Genomic DNA, 24,398 nt, shown 5'->3' with positions numbered 1-24,398 from the left:
AGAGCGTGTTGGGTTATGATGTGAGCCCATCACATTAAAGACTTGTATACTGTAAATAGACGGTATATTCTCCAGGGTACAGACTAAAGGATGTACACAAAGTAAACACTGCTTGTGTCCCTTCTAAAATCCTAGTACGTCAGGGGATTAGTACTCGCGAGAGAGTGGTAAACCGGTACTTAGCCAGACACTGACCTGAAAAGCTACCTTCCACTCCATTTTTTACGTTCCGCAATGACATGTCCTTATTAGGAAAAATAACACTTTAAGGAATGTACTCCCATGAAATGTATGGATGTTTTATTTTGTGAATGCAGCCAACAAGAAACACAGGAAGTCCTGTATTTACGTTTCATTCAAGAGATTTAGGACCGGGGCCAGGGTTGTGTTGTCCAGGTCAGCGGTTACGTAAGAAGTGACACAGTATAGACCACACATGCACCGCACTGGAAAAAGGTTGCCGCCAAGACGATCTCTTTATAGGATTGTCTTGTGATGACAAGAGCTGGGCAGTGTTGCCGTTCAAAGTAATGCCCACACTCACAATGCCCTTAACATTTTTATAAACAAAGCCAATGGCATTCCTAAGAGCAAAGTGCGTCACTTCAAATGTTTCATTCCTTTACCTTCTAAAATGGACGCAGCTGAATGTCTTTTCTATACTAAAGTCCATGGGGCATTTTTTTTTTTTTTTTTTACTCATCAACAACAACAGTTCTGGTGTCAAATCCAAGCTTATCAAGCAGGAATTCCGTTTATCTTCCTAGTCTACATGGAAGCAGCTCCTGGAAGTGTGTGACAGGCCGATGCTTACACTGAACATAGCCACAGTAATATGGGATTAAGTCTTACAGACGTATTAGCTGCCAGGACGAACACAGACAAGCAAGCGAGCAGTGGCCATATTAGTTAGCTTTGACGCCAGGCTCTCCGCATTACACACGCACACAACATTACCCTAACGGTTGGTTAAATCTTCCTGAACATGGTCATTATCCATGCACACGTAGTACGTTCTGGGTCAATGTTGACTGTTTGTAAACGTTTGTCGAAAAACAAATGATTTACATATTAAAAATGTTACGGCAAACTTTTCTACGGAATCATTTCCACCTGGCTCATAGAAATGATTCCACAAGTAGATCATCTCACATATTCGTCTCCACATGCTTAATGAGTAATAAAATTGATCTTTAAACACGATTTGCAAGGATTTGATGTTAGTCCCACACACCAGAACCGCCATTTAATCATCCTGTTCTGTTGCAAATTAAATTATTTTATTTGATACTCAAGATAAAATAACTGACCTGAACAGATGGTACATGTTTGAAGATAATTACTGAAAACATTTGTAAAGATGGAGAATTATGTAAGACTCAATTGTGGCAAGATAGTGTGATGAAGCAAAAATACATCTTCTCGTCAGTGTGTTGGCTCAAAGAACATCTCGAAGTTGAGAGAACGGCTTGAATTTTTTTTATTTTTTTGCTTTCAGGAAACATCTCCCAACACACATCTTCATTTTTGTCTATCGTTGTTTGTGTGTTTTGAGTGAGATAAAGTGCTTCCTGAGGTGAATGTTGTCAGTAGCAGAGAACCTGGCACAAACAATCAGTGCGTGCACGTGAGCAGGGATTACACTGCCACCACGTGACCGCTGTGGCTCGAGACAGAACTTGAACACCGGACAGGACAGGACAGGGCAGGACAGGACAGGACAACTTCTCAAGAGGAAAAGGGCCCAAGAATAAATGTACTGAGGGCCTTTCATTAAACACAAATTATTGTCAGAGATAGGTGGTGAAGAAAGAAAGAAAGAAAGAAAGAAAGAAAGAAAGAAAGAAAGAAAGAAAGAAAGAAAGAAAGAAAGAAAGAAAGAAAGAAAGAAAGAAATCTCGGCATACAACTCCACTTGGGGGCTTGACTTGAGTTTTTTTTCTCTCTCTCTCTCTCCTTGGGGCTCCATCTACTTTATATTCAAGGTTTGTTTTTGTCGCCAAATGGTGAGAGTCCACACTTGCATTTTTTTGCCGTTTCCCTGCCTTTGGGTACCAGAAAGCATTTGCAAAGACTTTCTTGCTGGCATTGTGACACACTGAAGGAAGTGAATGCTTTGAAATGCTGTTTTCCTTTTATTTGCTTCAGCAGTTAATCAAAGATGGGGCCTTCCAAGGTGACTTTGGAATTGCGCAAGTCATGCACGATCCATCAGGAAATGTCAAATGTTGTCACAAACATTTGCTAAATCATTTCTGCATGTTACATTTGTAGATCATCTAACTTATCTTCACTGAAAGGTTAAACAGTAATAAAATTGATCTTTAATATGTTGAATGGTGAGACTGTTAAAAATTTACTTTTGAAGGTCGATATTTTACACGGGTGTGTCATACACGGGATTTTTCTGTAGTTCTATTAGAAAATGTGTAGAATCTTTTTTTTTCTAGAGTTTTCAATTTTAATAGTATAACAGGAAGATTCAATGGCGGTTCTGGTGTGCCGACACCAGAGGTAAAATCAAATGCTCACAAATTTTGTTTAAACTAATGTTAGCTATGCTAGCTGCTAGTACAACTGCTGCTAAATGTTGCCAGGCACTTAAGAATTCAGTCACAGCACTCAAGTCATTTTCTATCTCCAGCGATTGAGCGTTTTATAGGATAGTGGACCTTTCATACGTGCATTGACAAATATATTTCCCAGAATGACATTTTAAGAGCACGTATTTTGCACCTATGCACATAGTTTGTCTATATTTAAAATTGCAGTTTTGTCATACATCTGGTTGGGAAGTGCTTGATCCAAAGATAGTACTGATTTAAAAATATGTGGCCTCTTGACCAGATTTTTTTTAGTTTAACCTATGACTATATGGTATGTCATTTGGGTGTGTAGTACCTAAAAGAAACTCCAAAGGCTGATTACTGTAACTGCAACACACACACACACACACATACACGAGTGTCACCATCTATTTCACATGGATGACTCTGCGATTAGCACACACAGTGAGCAATGTGCACTGCCCTGTGATTTGTTCACTCATTTACATCCTTTTGTTTGCTTACATGAGCAAGAATTGGCGTTCTTTAAACAAAGATAATTTCGATATGCAGTCTAATGTATTATGTTAGCGCAAAGGTTACGATTTAAACATTTCAGAATGCTAAGTGTACATTTTTTATTTAATGGACGCTATTTTTATTGCATGTTGCCATGATCCATTTGTGAGGCCATGATAAATCATGAAATGAGAAGACAAAACGGAACTCTGCACATTGCAAGCAACAAACCACTGCCCTTCAACTCTTTGAATGCTATCATGTTTTTTATTTAACAAGTGTCATACTCCCACCACTCCCTTAAAGATACAGCCAACCACACAGTCCGCAACCCCAGAATTCACCATAAAAAAAAAATTCTATGATTGAACAGGTAATCACAAACAGTGTCAAGAAAAATGCTCAACGCTGTGGAGGACGGCATAAGTGTCTAAAACGGCTGCACTTAGCAGTGCTGGGTCCAGAGACTACAACTGCAGTGGCACATTAATGTCCATCTGAGCAGACTTGAGGCGGTCTATTGTGATCTGCTCTGCTTGACCTCCAATGTCCACCACAAAACCTTTAGCCCCTCCCTCCACCACCCACAAGGGCCCTCTTGTAGGGAGGCTGTAGTGGGTGGTAGAGGTTGCTATTGGAGATGATGACTTGGCTGTTCGTAAGTTTAACCCAGGATGCGATGAATGCCCGCACCACCACTCCTGAGGTAGTCCATGACAGGGGAACAACTTCTGGCCACTTGTGGTGGTTCTATCAACCATAGTGGTATGGAGGCAGGGGTCCTACAAAGTCTCTAGCACAAGAATGTCGGCAGCCCCGGTAGTGTAATCAAGCCCCAGGTTAACGGCCCCCACTACTGACCAGGAGAGGCAGTCAGCAGCGTAATTGTCCTTGCCAGCCACGTGCTGGCTGGCTGTAGTGAATTCTAATATGGCAGCAAGCTGACATTGCTACAACAACCAGACCATGGCTCCGAGGTCTTGGCCACAAAGGCAGTGAACTACTGACCCTCCATGAGAAAATGGAAGTGTCGGTGATGAGGAAAAGTCCAAGGAGCGTTCTGTCAAGGTGCTGTACTTCCTCTTGCTGTCACGGAGTTGCCTGCTGACAAAAGCAATCTTGGCAAAGACTTCCTCCTTGGGCCCTTTCCCCTACATGGTCTGATACAAGGGCAGCATGATGTGAGCTCCCTTGGGAATGAACTAGTTGTAAAAGTTCACCATCTCCAAGAACTCCTGCAGGGACTTTACAGTGGTGGAGGGTGGAAAACTGGCAACGGTGTCCGCCCTGGCCAGAAGGGGGGTGGCTCCCTGTGGCGTGACATAGTGGCCAAGAAAGTTAATTGCTGAGAAACTAAATTGACACTTGGCTGAGTTGCTCGAACTACATCCGGAGGTGTGTCAGGTGGCCATTGAATACTGGCCATCAGGATGTCGTCCAAAAAGAACAGGCGCTGAAATGTCTGCGCTGCCCCCTTGAGGCTGAAAATCACCCTCAGAAACTCGAAAAAGCCAAAGGGTGTGCCGACCGCTGTCTTCGGTACATCCTGAGGATGTCCAGGTCTGCACCAAGTCTGCCTCGGAAAAAAAGATGTTGGCCATGCCAGGTGGGTGGAGAAGTCCTGCATGTGCAGGATGAGATGCCAGTTCAGGTGACGAAAGTTGCCACAGGGGCCCCAATCACCATCACCGTTGGTCACCTCTACAGCTGCCGAGAAGGTGGACTTGGTGAAGTGAGGTCAGGAAACTCGGTGAGCGGGGGTACGTAGCAAAAGAAACGCATCAATAAGGTGACAGTTGGCATTATTCAGATTAAATGCACAGAGAAAGTATGCACCCAGCAGTGGCTAGGATAGAGAGACCATTAAAAAGTCCCCACCGAAACACCATCCACCAAAACACACCTCCACATACCTGGTGCTGTAGGTAGGCGCGCCATTGGCCGCTTCCATCAGGGATATGTGTCTACCAGCCATAGTATCTATTGGCTATGCTGGCAGAATACTGCCAGTAAATATTTTTCAACGTTTACATTAACTTTTAACCCCTCAAGGTTATTATTATCATATTGTGCATGGGAGCCTGTGTTCCACTAGTTGTACACACACCACATTTTGAGAATCACTGTATTATATAATGAAGCCACACAGTTTTTTTGCTATTTACTCACATGCGCCACAAGTAAATTATTAAATCATCAAAATCAGTACTAAAATGGATATATAAATAGAATACTGGTTTTGTGTAAAATATACTATAAATTTCCAACGGATGATGATGATAATGGTGATGATGATGATGAATAACATTTGCAACCATTTTCTTTTGACTGCTGTCATTGTTTTTAATCAGTTCGCATCAAATGTGGGATCACGTACATAAGCAAAGTGTGCGCTCCACGTTGCTCGTCAACACAAATTTTCCATCAAGGGCAAATATGCGATGATGGTTTTGGGGGGGACTCGGTGAGTCAGGTGCGCTCGCGGAGACTGTCGCTTTAAGAGGTTGTTGCATGGAGAAGCTGGTGATTTTCCACTCAAACTGATATTAAGGCAAGCGGCTCCAACGAGCGTCATGGTCACGCGGGAAAATTGCTTTAATTGTTTCAATCAACATTGAACGAGGTAAACTTGACGAGGAGCAAGCCGCCCCGCGGACAGGTAAATCCTTTCTTGGGTATTTACACGTGAAGCCACAAAATGGCATGACGACGAGTACATCATGACATTTAACGGGACGAGGAATGAATTGTGATTTTGATGTTATGCACAGTCTTGACGTTGCCAGTCTTTGACGATAAGACGTCATGTTTTATTTGCATGTTGCTGTTCAAACAAGAAAGCTTTGCTCATTGATCCTCGTTCATTTCCACGTGAAGATGAGAGCACAATGTTAGACAAGCATCTCCTCACTTTTTTTTTAAAGGATAAAAGATTAATTCGTCAACCAAATCAATGACTGACTGGCTTAATTCCTCGCACCCTACCTAGACTATGATTATTTGAAATGCCCAGTTACTCTTTTGCTAACTACAAAACCTTGTCATGATATAACCTGAGTTATCCCAAATTGTGAGCTTTGAGTGTTTATTTTTAACTCCTTCATCCAACTTGCAATTCAAATTCATATCATTTGGCACAGTCACACAAGGTAAATATTTGATGCATACCATGTATTTAAATAAGTGTGTTTGTGTGCATAGAGCAGTTAAAAAATATGACACCACCCTTGATGAGTGATGATAATACGTATAGTTATTTGAAGAGCTAGCCATCTTCCATGGCTTTTTTCAATTGTTCAGCTAAAACAAATGTTTTAAGGCATTCCATGTTTTCTTTGACAAATTTTAGTGCACCTGTAATCGTACAGCCAGCTATAGTTATTAAAATAACCAAAACCCCCAAAGACAAACTAGGTGGTCTGATCATTTTTGGGCATTTACCCTTATAATGGCAAATCTCCATCAAAGCGCTTAAAGCACTATTGTAGGCTTTTAACTCCCATTCTTATTCTAGTCTTTTTTTTTCTTTAAAGAATTATACATGACTGTGAAGCTCATCCTCTCTCTGCATAATAGTGACTGTTAAAATGTTATATAACAAATGTAGTCCATAGAGCATGACATGGGACAAAATGCGATGGATTATGTTGTCATGCAGAGCTTAGAGAAGTCGAGCGTGTGTGAGAGAGTCTGTGTGTGTGAGAGTGGGATAGTACTTGTCATCCACCGGTTCTTGTTCCCCTGTTAAACTGTGCAAATCCTGTCCAAGACCCTATTAGTTAATAATTGATGGTCACACGCCGGCCATTGTGGACTCACTCCGAGTGGCGTCTAAACAGACTGGAAGAAATTACATCCGTGTTTCCTTTTAGGATATGTTATTGGCTCATACTGGACGTGTTTACAGAGCACAGATGATAAAGCACGTGTTGTGGCATTATGGAGGACAAGGATTCAAAGCGCTTTGCATACCAGAGCAACATTGAATGTCAAAGAGTGACGAAAGCATGCTTTTGATTATCTTTGTGATGCGTGTGAGTGTGGAACGGAAAATTCAAGGACATTGTGTTGGTAGTGTACACCACAAGTTGACATGTTCCGTGAGACTGACAGAAGGTCCCGTAGTCCGTCACTGACAAAAACATATTTTGCAGGGTGTGGCCAGGCCACTGACAAACTCAAATAAAAGGCATGTATTGATTAAAAAGCTTTTAGTAAGCCTTAAGTAACTAAAAGATTATTGGTGCTTCGCTCCCCTCCCTGAAGGACATTTATTTACACCTCCCATCTCGCCCGCAAGGCAACCACGATTGCGAGTGATGTGAGTCACCCAGCTCACTCTTTGTGTGACCTTCTGCCCTCTGGGAAGAGGTACAGGAGCCTGCGCTCCCGCACCACCAGACTCGCCAACAGCTTCTTTCTCCAGGCTGTTAGGACCCTGAATTCGCTACCCCCTTCTGCGTAGCGTGCGGCACTGTTGCGCTATTTTCTGGAATGTCTGCTGTACGCTCACTTGCTCCTTTTTTGCTCCTCTTCTTTATTTATTTGTTGTGTTATTTATTCATTATTTATTCAGCACGCTGTTGTTTACTTGTTACTTGATCGTCTATTGTGAGCCGTGTCTTGTCACCGTGGGATAGCGGGGAACGAAATTTCGGTTTCTTTGTGTGTCTTTGGCATGTGGAGAAATTGACAATAAAGCTGACTTTGACTTTGACTTAAAACACTCTACTGGAATTTTTAGGCTTGCACGTTTGAAAAAAAATGTCAGACAGAAATCATTTTCGAGTCACTGTCACTTTTTAAATGGCGAAACGTTTCCACGATGTGTTGGTATGAGATATTATTGCGGGATTTGACATTAGCGATTGATTTGCTGAGTCAGATCATTTCACACACATAAATTAGAGCTGAAGAGGGAGTAACAGCAATGTCTAAATACTCTTATTTTATACAAACATACTTGCTCCATCAGCACAGACGGGGCACACACAGCTTGGTAACTTTTCCATTACACATAAGACAGAGCTCATTAACGTCATGACACATTGTTCCAAAACATTCAGTAGATAACAAGACATTCTTATGAGGATATGTTTTTCCCCTCCCTTTTCTTCCCTTCCGTATTCTTGCTTGCGGACACTATAAAACCTTCTGATCTGGAGTCTGACTTTAAAACAACCCAAGATCTTGCAAATAAAGAACCAACTATTACTCCACATCTTTGATGACCACAATTGTCCTACCTGTGTCATCTTCATGTTCCCTCGGGTGCACGCATGCAGCCAAAGCTCATTAAAAACGTAATTAATCTGAACGGAGGGCGGTCCATTTACATAGTAGCAAACGGCACAGAATATGGATGATGAAATTTTTTTTTATAAAGAGACATACCTAAGAGAAAATGCCTTCCAGAAAACTGATGATGGATGTTTGGTTGCCAGGCCAGTGATGAGTCAGTCGCTTCTCTGCCACCTGGAATTATCCTGGCACCTAATATTTGAATAAATTGTGGAAAAATCTCTTCATCTGTATCGGAAACATTTACATTGACCACTTTGATATTTTATAGCCGCTAACGGCTTGCTTGAAGGTATCGACAGGGTGAAGGCTGCCCCCTGTGGTCACACTTTGATACATTTATTATTTATTTCCTCTGCCTGGCCCCGTTATCCATGAATTCACATAAGAGATACGAGGGCACCTCCACAGCAAAGTTTAACTTTAACGGTCACCTTTCACACAAATTGGTACGATACATGCAAATATAATGTTAAGAAATTTTTGGGATAAACAGTAAATTAAATCATCACAATGTAATGTGTATTTTTTATTATTAAGATGAATTGGAATTGCTTTGAAAAAAAAAGTGGAGCCCATTTCATGCATCCAACCATCCATATTCTGAAGTTTCCTCACGAGCCTATCCCAGCCGTCATCGGGCAGTAGGCGAGGGGCACCTTGAACTGGTTGCCAGGGCACACAGAGATAAACAACTCACAACTATGGCCCATTTGGAGTGCTTAATCGGCCTGCTATGCATGTATTTATAATGTGGAAGGAAACCCACGCAGGCCCGGGGAGAACATGCAAACTCCACACAGAAAGGCCAGAGTCGGAATTGAACCCTCAACCCACACTGCGAGGCAGACATGCTAATCAGTGCGCCACCGTGCCTTCATGGGCTAATGGATTCAATGTACAATCGCATAAAGCAGTAGCCCCGTCAACCTTTTAAGTGTACCAGGAATAGGTTTCGCATAAAGACACGTTTTAACGGAAACTTTGTTTTATTGCTCATTTGAAGATTCGCCTTGACATAAGCGAGGCACAGATGGATGCACCTATTTTTCTGCAGTCTTTCTGTGCAGCCAGCTATCAAATGGCCTGCGGCTCCGTATCTGTCCAAGGCCTAGTGGGGCGACCCCTGTCCAAAAGTATTAGTTCAAGCCAAACTTTGTTTTCCCTCACCCCACTTTTGTCTTCTGCATCTCTAACTTGAATTAGAAGTGTGTGTGCGTGTGTTTGAGCGTGTGTGTGTGTGTGTTGGGGGTGGGATAGGGAGAAGTGGAAATTTACAGTCTCCCATGTTTGTACCTGAGTTGTCTGTCAAAGCAAGGCTCCGTCCAATCCCTGCTTTGGATTTAATTGTCTTTAGCTGAGGGGCGGGCCCTGCTGTCAGCTCCACTTCTAGTGACCCGAGCTGGCATAAATACACTTAGTACAGAGGAATGGTGACAGCTGACGACGACAAACTTTGATATTGTTGCAGCCATGAAGGAAATGTAAGTTTTATTTTATTGTCTTCAGTAGAGTGTGTGTTGTGTTTAGGGGGAGTACTTGTCTTTGTTATTTTTTTTTAAATTATTTTAATCATAACAATCAAATCATATTTGTTGGAAGGTTATGTGGATAATTTAATTCAGACATCTATCTTCTGTGTTCGTGAATTACTTTCACAATCCGGCAGATAGAAATGGTGGTTTCTACAAAATTACAAAACTACTTCAGAAGACTTGCCAGATTTTTATATTTATTGATGCAAATGAATCGTATTAAATCCCGAAGACAGTTTGACTGAACAGCACAGTGAGCGTCAGCGGTACCAGCAGTCAGGCGAGCAGGTGCAGGAGCATTACAGGAGCAAAAGAGAGGAAAGGCAGCAAGAGGATGAGAAATGGTGTGGGTGCGATCCAGTTATGTAATGAGGCTGGAGAATGAAAAGCCACTCAGTTTGACTTGTCATGCATAACAAGGAGGTGAAAAAAATGCCAGAAAATAATGACACATTGCTCACACTTGGACCAAGGTCTGTTGAGGTGAAAGAACTTGTCGATGCCAGTATGAACGTTGAAAGTTTGACGAAGGGTTGTAAAATGTTATTTATGGTCGCCTTGCTTTTATTTGCTTTGGGCAATTCACCTCATATTTCACAATATGTTTTGACCCACCGGCAATGTGAGCTCTTGCTGGTCAGGAAATGGAATACTGTGCCATGTCAATTAAGACATTTTATCTTTCCTAGAAAGTTACATTATAATGATTGGCCTTGGTGTAAGCTTGTGTGTAAGCAGGCTAGGCGTTATCTTCCTCTCTAAATTTGGACCTATGAGTGCTGTGGCACAAGATAAATGTCAACTCTTACTGGAAGTGCATATTATGTTAATTTAATTCCCTTGCTATTCAACCATGGAAACCGGGTTAATTAACCTTTTTGCTAGTTGATGGCGACTCATGTTGGATTGATTTTGAAAAATTATTTCGTCAGATCCCCCCCAACATTGTTATGATTTTATCCAATCAGTATATTATAAATAAAAATATAAACGCATATAAAAAACATAAGCCTATTGATAGAAAACTTTTTTTCCCTGGAAACTGCAGCTTCTCCAATTTGAAAATCGCATTCTACTACATTCCAATGTCGGTTTGAATTTGATTATTATTAAAAACGCAGGTTACCGTCACGATTCTACCTTTCCAATTTATTTAATTTGACGAGACTTGCTTCAATTTAACTATGCCACCCAAACATTTCTCACGTCTCGAATGACCTCGGTGCATCAGATGCTCAGATTAGCAAGATTAGCGCCATGCCAGGGAATCTCACGTACTCAGTGATTACGCAGCACTCTGCAACGCAATCAGGAGACGATATTATCTCCCTAATGCCTGGCGCTTCGTCCCGCTCACCTCTGCCTTCGTCCATTTACTACTAAGCACGCGCCCTCTGTTACGTCGCCTGCAGCATGGCCCAGAAAGAGAAGCTTCAATGCCTGAAGGATTTCCACAAGGACACGTTGAAACCCTCACCGGGGAAGAGCCCAGGCACGCGGCCTGAAGATGAGGCCGAAGGCAAGGCTCCGCAGAGGGAGAAGTGGGCCAGCAAGCTCGACTTTGTTTTGTCCGTAGCCGGAGGCTTCGTCGGATTAGGAAATGTCTGGCGTTTCCCTTACCTTTGTTATAAGAATGGTGGAGGTAAGTAGGAGATATACAAAAGCCAAAGTGGTTGAAGCGCTGAGAAGTTAACTGATCAGCTTTTGTCCGGTGTCTTTCTCACCCAGGTGCATTCCTCATCCCTTACTTCATCTTCCTGTTTGGGGGAGGGCTGCCAGTCTTCTTCCTGGAAGTGGCACTGGGCCAGTACACCTCTGAAGGAGGCATCACCTGCTGGGCCAAACTCTGCCCCATCTTCACGGGTCAGTCCAAATACTTTTCTGCCTCACTGCTGATCAGATGTTTGATGTCACTGACCATCAGTAATTCTCAGCCACTGTGCTGGAGGACATTCGGGTGCTGTGAGAGATCAGCGCAGTTCTCCAAATTTGAGTTTCCATCCCAAAATTCAGTTTGAGAACTTTTCTGGCTGTCAGATTACCGCAACGCATAGTACATTTTATGCTATCCATGGCAAATTTCTCGGGACAGGGACATCTAGGCAATCCCCGCAGAGAAGACTCAAGCAGTGTAGCTTTGTGGACAGACTGTGGCAACACCTGCTCGAGGAGTGCCGTGTTAAAGAGTAGGAACTGTAGCAAGAGTCAAAGCACTGTGACGTCTGTAAAGCTTGTCAAACTGGTGCTAAACTGCAGTCGGGGACAAAAAAAACCTCATCGCTGTGGATATTTTCTTTGATCCTCATAATTACGGAATCCAGTTGCGGGCCAGATTCGGGCCAGGGCCCAGCAGTTGCTGTTAGAGATTCATTGTTATATTAGGAGCTCCTAATTTTGGGGGTGGGGTGGATTTCATTTTTTCATTGTACCATGAAATCATGAAATGTCTCTCTGGACCACTAAAGTTGAGTCTTTGCAGATGGGTGACACCTTTCCTTAAATCCGCCCAAAATTAAGAGATGATCATTAATAGACAATCATTCTTCAGCATTGAAGATGAATTATCCGGTGAGCACATACCAAGTCACAGATGATGTATTGCAGCTTGTGTGTGCGTGTGATGGGTTCTTGGTTGTCATAGAAACAGACGAGACAAAAAAACAGAGAAGTTGCCTAGCAATGAGCACTGCATGATGTGTTTCCACTACCCTGTTCGTTTTCACATTGAGGATATTTCTAAAGACGAAGGCACGCTGTTTTGGTCAGGTTTTGTTGTGGCCCGTGACACAGAACACGTAGAGTGTAGGCACTGCGCCCACCCGCCGTAGTGGCCGTCTCGCCATCGGGTACGAAAGTCTGCACGTATCCACAAACTGGCTAAGCACACGTCATCAGTCTCCACCTCGAGAGCTTTTTATCGCCCCTGTCACATGCACATGGGTTTGCATTTGGCATGATGAGGTGTCAAAGTGATTTGTATAAAAATACTGGAGGGCAAGCAAGAGGGAGCAAGCAATTCTTTGTTGAGGTTCACAGCAAAGTCATCCAAGAATAGCACAAAATCAGAGAGATGCTTCCCCCCTCGTTGACCTCATTTATGAGAATGGCTATCGGTAGTTGTAATGAGTTGCTCAACAACAGCGCTTTGTTTACACGGACGTCTTTTTCGGTATCTAGTTGTGCTGTGGACCCTTGGAACATGAATAGCTCACTGGTAGAACAATGGACAATTTGTCCAGAAATTTCAACGCTAATCTTGTGCAGACGTTGATTAAGGACATCGAAACCCTAACAAAATGAGATGTGCTGTGTCTGTTCAAATCAAATTTTATGTTTTGTTTGCGCATGTACCCTTTGCCCCAGATGTCGGTGATAAGATAATAAGGGAAACCGTCATGCAGCAACTGAAATGAAAAAGAAACTTATTCACATGACCAGTACTCAAGGATTTGTTTTTATTTACAAATTTGTATTATGCATAAATGAATAGTTGAACACATTGAGTTACTATTTGTCATCTTGATTTTGGATAAGTTCAGAAATTTGTCTTCATGCTCTAACAAAACTACCGTTATGTCCGGAGTATAAACTGCACAAGCTAAAATTAGTGGAAAATTCCATATAAGCCGCTCCAGACTATAAACCGCAGGTGTTTTAAATGAAATGTGCTCATTTCTATTACCTGCATTACTAAAACAAATTCTCTTACAATATCAAAAATTCATAGATAAGTTGCAGAGTTCAAAGGTTGCGCAAAAAGTAGCAGTTTATAGTCTGGGAATTACGGTAATAAGCTCGTCCTCGTCGTGCTACTGAAGTTTTGAGAACTGAAATAAACAATAGGTCTGTAAAATGAAGCTCTGTGCAGATGTGTTAAAAAGTGTGGAGAGAGAATTAATGAACAGATGGTCCATAATTACTCCACCGCACTCAGCTGATCCATGCTATGATGATCAACTTAATCCACAATTTTGACTCAGATTCTTCCTTGTTTTGTTTTGTTATTTTCTGTTTACAGTTCTTCTGTTCCCTTTTAGCTATTCCTATCTGGTGTCTCTTTGATTGCTTCAACATCAATAAGTGTCTATTTTGTTTCGCTTGTTTCTTATTTTTGTATCGTGTATCTGTTTATGTATGTATACATACACACTCGTATATATGCATATATAAATATGGAAAAATCGATATTTAGCTTGTTATGCTTTTATTTATTTACTATTTACTATATATATATACATATATATATATATATATATATATATATATATATATATATATATATATATATATATATATATATATATATATATATATATATATATATATATATATATATATATAGTTTTTTTTTTCTTTTCTTAAACACTTGAATGACATTTGACTGCACAGCACTTTGTTTGTTCTGCACTTTGTTTGTATATATAACAGGAGTGGAGCTTCTTACAAGCCCTAGGCTTCATCTCCCTCCTTGCACTGTTATTTGTGCTAAACAATAAACTAAACTAAACTAAATGAACAGATGGTGTTCCATGAACATTCTGTGCCTGGAGCGGATGACCTTATACACAAGCGGACGTTGCATGAGTATATCATCCTTAAAAGCTTCACGTTGAATATAAACATGCTTACATACTGCACATGAAATCAAATATGGAAGAGCCGCTTTTACAATGGCGCAAATCAATTAAAAAAAAAAGTGTGTGAAAGGTGTGGAGCTGCATAGTGTCAAATCCACAGCAAATTATCACTCGGCAGCTGTTTGGTTTTATGGTTGCCGCTGACAAAGTTAGCCGCAGTGGAAGAATTTGGCAACTTAAGAGCCAAATTTTTCCCCAGCGGCTTTTGGAGGACGACGACGGAGCTAAAACGAGTCACGATCTGGCAAGACAACTTGACTCGTAACGGTAATGTCAGAAGTCACAGCACATCGACATTTTATCAGGTTCACTTTGAGAGCTTCCGCCATTCTTCATTGCACTGTTCCCTGCGATGTTGTGGAAACATTGCTCAGAGCTTATGGTCCATATGATAGCATCACGCGCTTGATTTTGGATTTGGCATCTTCATAGCCGTGTCAAGTGTCTTAGCACCTACAATTCAAATTTGGTGACCGTGACAACTTTCCATAGGTGCTCTATTACATTAGCTTATGGTGACTTTGGCTTTTTTTTCTGTAGCTTCTGCCCTTCTGAATTCACATTGGTGGATTATTTGATGAATAGACTTGCTAATGGGATCCTTGTATAAATTGGTGTAGTTAAGTGGCAAGCAGTAACGGCCCATTTAATTTCCTCCTCTTGTCTGCAGGTATTGGCTATGCCTCAATCGTGATCGTCTCCCTGCTGAATATCTACTACATAGTGATCTTGGCCTGGGGTCTCTACTACCTATTTCAGTGCTTTCAGCCTGAGCTCCCCTGGGCCAAATGCAAGCAGCCCTGGAACACAGAAAATTGTGTGGAGGACACGGTTCGAAAAAACAAGTCCCTTTGGCTGATGGCCAACGCTACCAATTTTACCTCCCCTGTTACAGAATTCTGGGAGTGAGTATTTACTGACTGGCTGTTATTTGTAAAATTCTCTGACCAGTGTCATAAAAAATGAGCTGCCAACGAATATGCAATGTGCATCCCGCGCAGACGTAACGTCCTGAGCATCTCCTCCGGGATCGAAGAAATCGGGCCCCTCAAGTGGGATCTGGCCCTTTGTCTGTTGGCAGTGTGGGTTATCTGCTTCTTCTGCATCTGGAAAGGAGTCAAGTCCACTGGGAAAGTGAGTGGGATGTGGTCTATGATGATTATTGTTTTCTTATTTGGTCTCCCCTAAACTGGGTCAGGACAGCAAAGCAATTGAATTCTCCTATAAATATTACCTGTATTTGATCGCTGTTTTGAAAGCTAGACTTATCTTGTGATGTATTCTGAACACAGTTGACCAAAAGGCTACGCCTGGCAATGATATAAGACAAAACTAATGCCATCTTTGTCTGATCTAGGTTGTGTACATAACAGCAACCTTCCCGTTTGTGATGCTGATTGTGCTGCTCGTACGAGGAGTGACCCTGCCCGGGGCATCGGAGGGCATCAAGTTTTACCTTTACCCCAACCTGACTCGCCTGCAGGACCCGGAGGTAACGCTGGAAATGTCTTTGCGCGTTATCCACAAGCAAAATTTAATATTCAGGTTACAAGTTGGAGATTGTTTATGGACAAATCTTGTGGTTTTTTTTGTTCACATTTGCAAAGAATTTTTAAAATGAGTCCAAATTTAGCAAAAGGAAATTGTTAATATTATTTGTTTCTGTATAACAACACTTTTTTGGGGGTGCTGTTACAGATTAATTGCATTTCAATTTGTTTCAATAGAGTAAATTCATTTGATATATGTTTAGCCAGCTCGGGCCAAACCGATGTGGATTTTAGAAGTCCGATTCTGATATTCGTCAGAATAAAGATATTCGTCAGAATAAAATTTCAATCGTCAATAATTTGGCTGTTTAGTTAAAAACAAAAATTTCTAACCCTTAACACTTTCAATGAAGATATGACTTACGTTTGGCAATACTCTCGTTTAGTAACAGACATCTGTGGTAAATTATTTCAATGCTTGTGACGTGTTAGTCACCAAATCCTCTTGTTCCAACTCAAAGGTGTGGATTGACGCGGGTACCCAGATTTTCTTCTCCTACGCCATTTGTTTGGGTGCCATGACATCGCTGGGGAGCTACAACAAATACAAATACAACTGCTACAGGTGAGCGACAGCTCCTCCGGGAGAGGGAGGGGGGCGGCTGGGCAGTAGTGATGCGTCTCAGACGGCTACGTAAAAAGAGAATGGGAACTTCGGTTCCGTCTGTGTTCATTAACAACCTTCATGACATATGTGTGACATAGGGACTGTTTGCTGCTGGGAGTCCTCAACAGCGGCACCAGCTTTGTGTCTGGCTTCGCAATATTTTCCGTCCTGGGCTTCATGGCACAAGAACAAGGGGTGGACATTGCCGATGTGGCAGAGTCAGGTACGAGGGTTCGAGGTGCTGCTGGCAGTAGCGATGGTAGGCGCTGCTGCCAAACAGAAAAGACAATTGGAGATTTAGCCCGAAAAAAACAACAACAAATCAAATGAAAAAAATTAAGAAACGCTGCTGAAATGCAGGGGGATCGGCAATTGCACACTCCTTGGGAAAGAAAATAAAGCCCCAAAGAACTGATGTGATTCCTGCTTCACTCTGCGAAGGGCAGATTTCACGGTGTGGGTCAGGTGCCAGGGGATTGGCTTGACATGACTTCAACAAGCGCACCCATGCAGCTTCCCTTTTGCGTCCTCGTGTCCCACATTCAAGCTGCTCGTGTCCTGTTGTAGCTCAGGGACACGGCTAAGAAGATTGGGCCTCGCGTGCAATCATTGGCCATGAGCTCCTTGCTGCCAGTGATGCTCCTCTTCCTCCTCCTCCTCTTCCTCTCAGTTCTGTTAACAAGCTGTGAATCGCCAGAGGTGGATGACATCCGTTTTGGATTTCTTTTCTTTTTCCTTGATTGAGATGTCCTGCCTTTCCGTATGCTCGCTGCTGTAGTTAAATCAACTCTTGCTTGGCTTCAACCCCAATGCAGTCTCGTGACCTCAAATGACACGATCATGGCTGTATGAGTGTGATGGCTGTACGTACACGGTGTTTTTATTTTCCTCTTTAACGAGAGCGCAGCGGTTTGATGATGCTTAAAACCAAGTGGACTCTGTCATGTGACACCAGACAACCTCTTTACCACCCACTTCATTTAATTTGTTCTGCAGTTCACCAAGTCACTCGTATAGCTGCTAACAGGTTTATTAGCACATGATCTCAGATACTTTGAAAAATTAAGAGATGTAGTATATGCCCATACTGGAATCTTATGTCGAAATGGACTAGATGGAACAATAATCACGCTCCTATTTGGCCATCTATTTCTTCCATGCCAATTTTGCCATAATAATGAGAATACTGTAAAGTACATTGTATGTGGATTCCAAACACATTACAGGGTAGAGTTTTTTTTTACGTACGCTGTACGTTAGCGAAGGTGAGTTACTTAATTGTGTTTAGCTGAGTTGCCGATTGTATGTTTTTTGTTGCAGCAACATTTTCAACTCATTCTCCTCTTTCGGCCCAAAGAAAGTAGTTTGCTCAATTATTTTAATAATGGGGAAGGAGCAACCCACTTGGCCGCATTTTAGCAACTGTCAAAAAAATCAAAGTATTCAGCTGCTGTTTATTCTTTTCATGTTGAAGAGCATATTTGTCATACCTGTTGTTATGCTGAAAATCGCTTGTTGGGTATGCATTATCTGTCTTCATTGTGCACTGCTTTGTCAGAATATCCATTTGTGGACTCAGTAAAGGTTTATCGTATTTGCTAGTGCCAAGTTCTCAGGATAAATGCCATACGATGGCCAGTGATTTTTCCGACGATGAATAGGAGCTGAGTAGTTGACATGAAAGCTCTGTTGTGAATGATGGCCTAGATCGGTGAACAAAATGGGTTGCGGCTTTCCACGATATTGGTATCATCACACGCGCAATGCTTTGTTCAGTTGTAAATGTAAGATAGTAAAAGCTTGAGTCATGTTTTTATTCCAGTACTATATTTTAAGATCTAACGGCGGTGGAGGTGTTACTTAGCTCCGATGCATTTTTTTGAAGGTGCGTTTTATGGACCGTATGAGTGACTAGGTGAACTATATGACTAATTAAAACCCAAGTTAATGTATAAACGGTCTGTTACAATGAGGCTGAGTTTGTATTGCTTTCATTATGACTAATGTTATTATCTTTATTGCTTTCCTGCAAGTTAACACCTACCGAACACAAAAGCGTCTGTAGAGATTCATAATGACTCAGCTCGCAATGCAAACTTTTTTTTTTTTTAAACCTTTGAGCTGTTCGCTAGATGAGGTCATACTTCCTGTACAGTTGAGAGGGTGACAAGCCTCACTATACGTGTATATTTTTTTTACCACAATATGCTTGTCGTCCAATCTTAAATTAGCCAAGCGTTGTTAACGCTGTCCTTTACCCCCTCTCCTCCCCTTCCCCAATCTGTTTTCCCTCCAGGTCCCGGCTTGGCTTTCATCGCTTACCCTAAAGCAGTGTCCATGATGCCGTTGCCAACTTTCTGGGCCATCCTCTTCTTTATCATGCTGCTGCTACTTGGTCTTGACAGCCAGGTATGTGCTCAATGTATGACATACAGTAGATGGCGGAAAATAGAGTACGATTTGTTTTACTAGGTAAACATTAGTATTTTTTTCCACTCTTGATAAAACCAAAAAATGGTCATATATTAAATTGGTAAAAATGCCTACTCTGGATAACGTCAATCTTTTTGCTTTTGCAGTTTGTTGAGGTGGAAGGACAGATCACGTCCATTGTGGATCTGTATCCGGCCCTCCTCAGGCAGGGTTACCGGCGAGAGATCTTCATCGCCATCATGTGTTTCCTAAGCTATCTCCTGGGACTCGCCATGGTAACCAAGGTAAGTCCTCATTTTTAGCCTGTGTTGATTCTATTTGGAGAAGCAAAAGAGACTCTCGGTCACGTCACCGACTTTCCGCTGGCCTTTGTGTTGCGACCAAATATGGCTTGCTACATTTTCTCTCCTGGCATTCTTGCGCATCCTAGAATGGAACAGTTGGTCATCTTGCACGTACTTTCAGCACCTGTTGAACTCCACTTCAGCCGGTCGGGCACCGACATTCTTGTGCTTAACATTCGACATCCCGGCCTACCCGTTGTTTTTAATGTCGCCTTCCAACTCTCTTCAGTTGCACACACTCAGATTGATGCCACTATTCTTCTTCCCCAGGGTGGCATGTACGTGTTTCAACTCTTCGACTACTATGCAGCCAGCGGTGTGTGCCTTTTGTGGGTTGCATTTTTTGAATGCATTGCTGTAGCCTGGGTTTATGGTAAGTGGACGTGACTTTGATTGCTTTCTGTGAGTTGTTTAGCAAAGTAATGATCCCAAAGAGTTGCAAAAAACACAAATGAACTCTGCGCCCTTGTGGGTTGGGTCACACCAAGTAATTATTTTTTTATTTTTTTTTATTTATTTATTTATTTTTTCTACAGTGAAAGAAACGCTCCATAGTTTAGACTTAATCTATATTTCCATGGTAAATGCCTTTGAACTTGAACTTTCTTGTATTAAGTAAGATGCTATGCTTCCATCCCTTTTTTCCCCCCTGTAAATTAACCTTGAACAATGTACATACAAATGGCAAAATATTAGAGTTTGCTGACAGGGTGGACATTTTGGTTACTGTTAGCATTAATGAGCACAAGATCACATTAGCAAGCATAATGTACAAAAGACATTTTAGGAGATTTGGTGTACCGATATGCAAGTGTGCAAATGTTTGGCCGTCCAAAGTAAGACCTCAGTGTTTCATTATTGTGCTACGTTTTCATGATGATTTTAGTAAAGTGACATTGAGGTGACGGAACGCTAATCGCGAGGAATTAGCACTAGGCTGGCACACGAACGGTGAAAATATAATTTACAACCACTGAAATCCATTGGGGGGAAAAATGGATGCATTATGCATTTCTCAAATGAATTGCTCGATTAATTGTTAATCTGTATTTTCCTCTGCCAAAAATCCATGTACGTATGTGTTTTTAATAAATGTGTTGAGAAATGGATAGATGACCTAGTGAACTAGTTCTACCCGGAAAATACTCTGTGTCTATCAAGCTGTATGATTGTAACAAGATATGATAACATTCGCACAGACAGATAAGCGCTTGTAAAGCAATTTCCATGCTGATGGATATTGGAGGCTATTTCTCAATAACAAAAGTTTTCCTCCCATCACTATGTGTCAGGAGTTGATAATTTTTACGATGCAGTTGAGGATATGATTGGCTACAGACCAAACCCGTGGATGAAATGGAGCTGGACCATCATCACACCAGTCCTCTGCATGGTGAGACCATCACTGTCGTCATAACCTTTCTACCATGAAACCTGGCCAATGTCAGACTTTGAACTATAAAACCCGATTTGTGTTTGCCCCTCAGGGCTGTTTTGTCTTCTCGCTGGTCAAGTATAAGCCTTTGACCTATAACAAAGTGTACGAATACCCTGACTGGGCCATCGGCCTGGGCTGGTGCTTGGCCTTGTCCTCCATGATCTGTATCCCCATGGTGATGGTCATCAAGATCTTGCAGTCTGAAGGACCCCTCATTGAAGTGAGTGGATACAAAGTAGGGATGTGAGCAACATCCACGTCTTTACATCCTTGCAAATGAAGTTACAGAAAAATGGTGAAGAAATGGCTCACAGCTTTTTAAACGCAACTGACGCTGTAAAACTAAAAGCAAATCTAATGTCAAATCCAAAATGATTAACGACAAAGAAATCTGTTGCATTATTTGCTGTGCAGCTCATGTTTTAACTGACATATTCCTGTTATTCAGATGTAGAAATAAGTTACATGAAAAGAATACCGCGCCTTTCAGGAAGTTATAAACAATGGTGTGATGCTTCTGTCACTATCTCCGGCCTTCACCTACATTTTCAGTCAGTGGTTCGCAAACATTTTACACCAAGTACCACCTCAAAAACGAATTAGCTCTCCAAGTGTCCCCAAAATATATTTTCTGTAAATTGCATTTGATGACTCTATTGAAGACAGTGATTGCTGGCTAAATGTTATTTATTTGATGGCCTCTTTCCCGCAGCGGATCAAAGCGGTGGCGGCCCCGGCAAAGTCAGGCGTGAGCTCCCGGCCCAAAGAGTACATGGTGCCGAAAAACAGCGAGCTGACTCAGCCCCTGGACCCCAATGGGAACAGCGGCTCCATCAAGCCCACCCACACCATTGTAGAAACAACCATGTGAGCGCTCTCTGTGAGAGGAATAAGATTCATGTGCTTTTCCTGTTCTTATCGTATTCGCTAACGTCGGTAGGTTTGCGTTGACCACCTTAGAGACCCTGTGGTTCCATATCTATGAGGAGAATACTATATTGATGTGATTTTGGCTCTCTATTTTTTACCATATCAATATTGTTAATGTTTCAGCTGTCGTTGCTGTAGTTGGCGCTGATCGTAGGCAGTCCGGTATTTTCCACATAGAACATGTTCAATGTTTACTACCTTTCTTCTTGTTGATTCCGGAGAGATGGGGAATTTTTGTGTCGGGCAAAGAAGCAGGAATGAAACGTCTCTTAAATTCAGCAGACTTAATGTGTTGCTAAAAAAAAGGTAGGCGATGTGAGAAGATCCTTGGTGACGGCGGCCGCTTTGTTACTGAGCTAATTTGTCGCATTCATCTGAATCTGAATGAGAATATATCGTTCGTAGATGAGCTCACATCTGTTAGACTATATCTTATCCATTTAAACATATACTAGACATTTTACTCTGCTTTGGTTGAAGGCCTTGGCCAAGTCTAGGTGCATTCATATGAAGCTCCGTGTTGATATAAAAAAAAGAAAAATATGATGAAAAAGGCATTTTAGATTATATGTATATTGCTTGTGTGACTGCAAAGGTCAGTCCCAGTGCATTTTTTTTTTTTTTTTTTAAACCTCTGCACTTTATTGCTGTTTCACCGTTATTGTAGTGTTTGTTTTGACTGGTGCAATGTGTTGCTGTAGAACATGCAACATGTTTCAGCAGGAAATATTTTACTATATAAATTGTCAAATTTATTAATGTTAATGAACCTTCGTCCATGGGACGGGTAGGAATCTAAAAAATTACAGCTTGTTTCATGCATAATCCGTAAAGCAGGAGTGTCGAACTCATTTTTATCGCGGGTCGCATTGTAGTCAGAGTTTTCTTCGGAGGGCCATTATGACCATCAACGCCTTTTATTATATACAGAATTGGCTACACAATAAACTGATGAATAATTAGGTTTGAAACTAGGAGACTAAAACTGTTCAAATATGTTTAAAAGATGAATAGTAACACATTTTTTTAGCAATATCTATTTCTTTAAAAGTGAAGACAATTTGTAGTTTTAGTCGACACATGATGTCGATGCACAATTTGTCTTCGGGGGCCACATAAAATGATGTGGCGGGCCGTATCTGGCCCCGGGCCTTGATTTTGACTCCTATGCCGTAAAGTAATCCTGCAAATAGAACTGTGCTTTTTTTACCCCCCCCCCCCCCACAGCTCATTTCAACAGCAGACATTCTTGATTATGCTTCATTTTTAACATTGACTTTAGCCAGTTGTATAGTAGAATTGCAATTCTTTGTAAATCACATATGCCTTTTGTAACAATTTTGTACATCATACAAACATCACGACTGATTGGTAACAACCCATAAGTGTGTTTTAATTGTGCAATATTAAGTGTAGAAATGGCAACTTGTAAATGTTCAATGTTATGAATTAACCAGAATTAAAATGCAATACTGTATTAAAAAAAAAGCAACAACTCATAAGAGTCGAACTTGCAGTTTCATCCACTAAAAATCTAAATGTACCAAAGTATGTAACTCACATTTGTCTACGTTTGGATGCACATTGCATCATTTCCACATAGACTACAATAAACACTGTTTCTTGGGCAGATTTGATCATTATTTTCTACTATATAATTCAATTAAAATAGATGTAGATCAATTTATGTGGAATACTGTACAGGGAGAGGAAGAGCTGTTTATGAACCGTTTTATAATGCACGCTGTGGTGTTTTTTTTTAATTACGTTAAGTTTTCCCAGTTTGCACAAGTGTGCTTAACATCATCAAAACTGATTTAGACTATGGAGTGTCATAGTGAAAAATAACCTTTGAAGGAAGAAAAAAAAAGCCTGACCACCAATGAGCGAATAATTAATGCTCTTTGACAATTGCCATGAAAAAATAGAAGAGGGATTTCCAGAGAGATTCAAAGTTTTAACAGGAAATATTTTGCTGGACTTGTACAGGAAACGTAATGGAGAAAATGGAGGAAGTAAAGATTGATACAGTGTCCGGAGCAATGAGACACAAGAGGAATAAATAACAGGCGCAGTGATGGACAGACAGCTCCACCAGCAAATCCATATTCATCTACTTCATATCCAGATCAGCAGTGAAAAACCTCCAGGCAGCTTTTTGGTAGGCCGCAAAGTAACTACTTTCTTATTCGGGCACCAGGATGCCATCGTCAGCACCCTATCCTACAGTAAATGCCAAGAAAACCAAATGTACAATGAAAAGGCCTACCTGCTCTATTCAGAAAATTTGTGACATACCTTTGTGAAAGTTCTTTTAACAAATCTTAGTCCATTGTTATCACGTATTTATTTCAAATGTAATGTGGCAGAGTAAAATGCTGAAAACAATTCTCCTTGTTCTAATACTTCTGGACATAAGTTAACCAGCGCAGTGGCTGGCCTGATAAAGGATTCTGCTTAATGTTCCCCTCCTATTTTAAGTACTCCGTTAATCTTTATGGGAACCTGTTTTCACCCTTATTGTCACTCATACAGCCCTTCACACTCCCTGCTGTAGC

The 24,398-nt window shown here is 41.4% G+C and overlaps 1 protein-coding gene and 1 long non-coding RNA gene across 4 annotated transcripts in view; one reads left to right on the top strand and one right to left on the bottom strand.

The window, feature by feature from the left end:
- LOC148401944 (uncharacterized) overlaps positions 1 to 8,680 on the bottom strand; it is a 14,002-nt gene extending 5,322 nt beyond the window's left edge. The window contains exons 1-2 of the long non-coding RNA XR_015863544.1: positions 8,460 to 8,680; positions 6,782 to 6,905 (exon numbers count right to left, since the gene is read on the bottom strand). This is a non-coding gene — a long non-coding RNA (uncharacterized LOC148401944). The remainder of the gene's footprint in view (positions 1 to 6,781; positions 6,906 to 8,459) is intronic.
- Positions 5,555 to 24,228, top strand: LOC148401943 (sodium- and chloride-dependent taurine transporter-like). Of its 3 annotated transcripts, none has more exons than XM_088401169.1 (15): positions 5,555 to 5,724; positions 11,314 to 11,543; positions 11,630 to 11,764; positions 15,209 to 15,443; positions 15,540 to 15,672; positions 15,896 to 16,030; positions 16,550 to 16,653; positions 16,794 to 16,918; positions 18,992 to 19,104; positions 19,275 to 19,412; positions 19,743 to 19,845; positions 20,765 to 20,865; positions 20,960 to 21,130; positions 21,623 to 21,777; positions 23,830 to 24,228. In XM_088401169.1, exons 2-15 carry the CDS (start codon positions 11,315 to 11,317, stop codon positions 23,864 to 23,866), a joined length of 1,914 nt encoding a protein of 637 aa, XP_088257295.1. In that variant the 5' UTR covers positions 5,555 to 5,724; position 11,314; the 3' UTR covers positions 23,867 to 24,228. The 3 variants fall into 3 exon arrangements, with proteins under 3 accessions (XP_088257295.1, XP_088257305.1, XP_088257286.1); XM_088401179.1 differs by lacking the exon at positions 5,555 to 5,724 and adding an exon at positions 6,010 to 6,214; XM_088401160.1 differs by lacking the exon at positions 5,555 to 5,724 and adding an exon at positions 9,700 to 9,850.
- Positions 24,229 to 24,398: the final 170 nt, after the last annotated feature.

Source organism: Syngnathus floridae, chromosome 2, assembly GCF_059516105.1.
Source record: "Syngnathus floridae isolate MCC-2025c chromosome 2, RoL_Sflo_1.0, whole genome shotgun sequence".
NCBI lineage: Eukaryota > Metazoa > Chordata > Actinopteri > Syngnathiformes > Syngnathidae > Syngnathus > Syngnathus floridae.
Note: the sequence above shows the minus strand (reverse complement) of the source record. Positions and strands in the feature narration are given on the sequence as shown.

Bases quoted from the DNA above. Each gene is read 5' to 3' on its own strand.
- LOC148401943 (XM_088401160.1), top strand. The intron at 16,654-16,793 runs GTGAGCGACAGC...TGTGTGACATAG, and splicing joins TACAAATACAACTGCTACAG to GGACTGTTTGCTGCTGGGAG. The intron at 16,919-18,991 runs GTACGAGGGTTC...TTTTCCCTCCAG, and splicing joins TGCCGATGTGGCAGAGTCAG to GTCCCGGCTTGGCTTTCATC.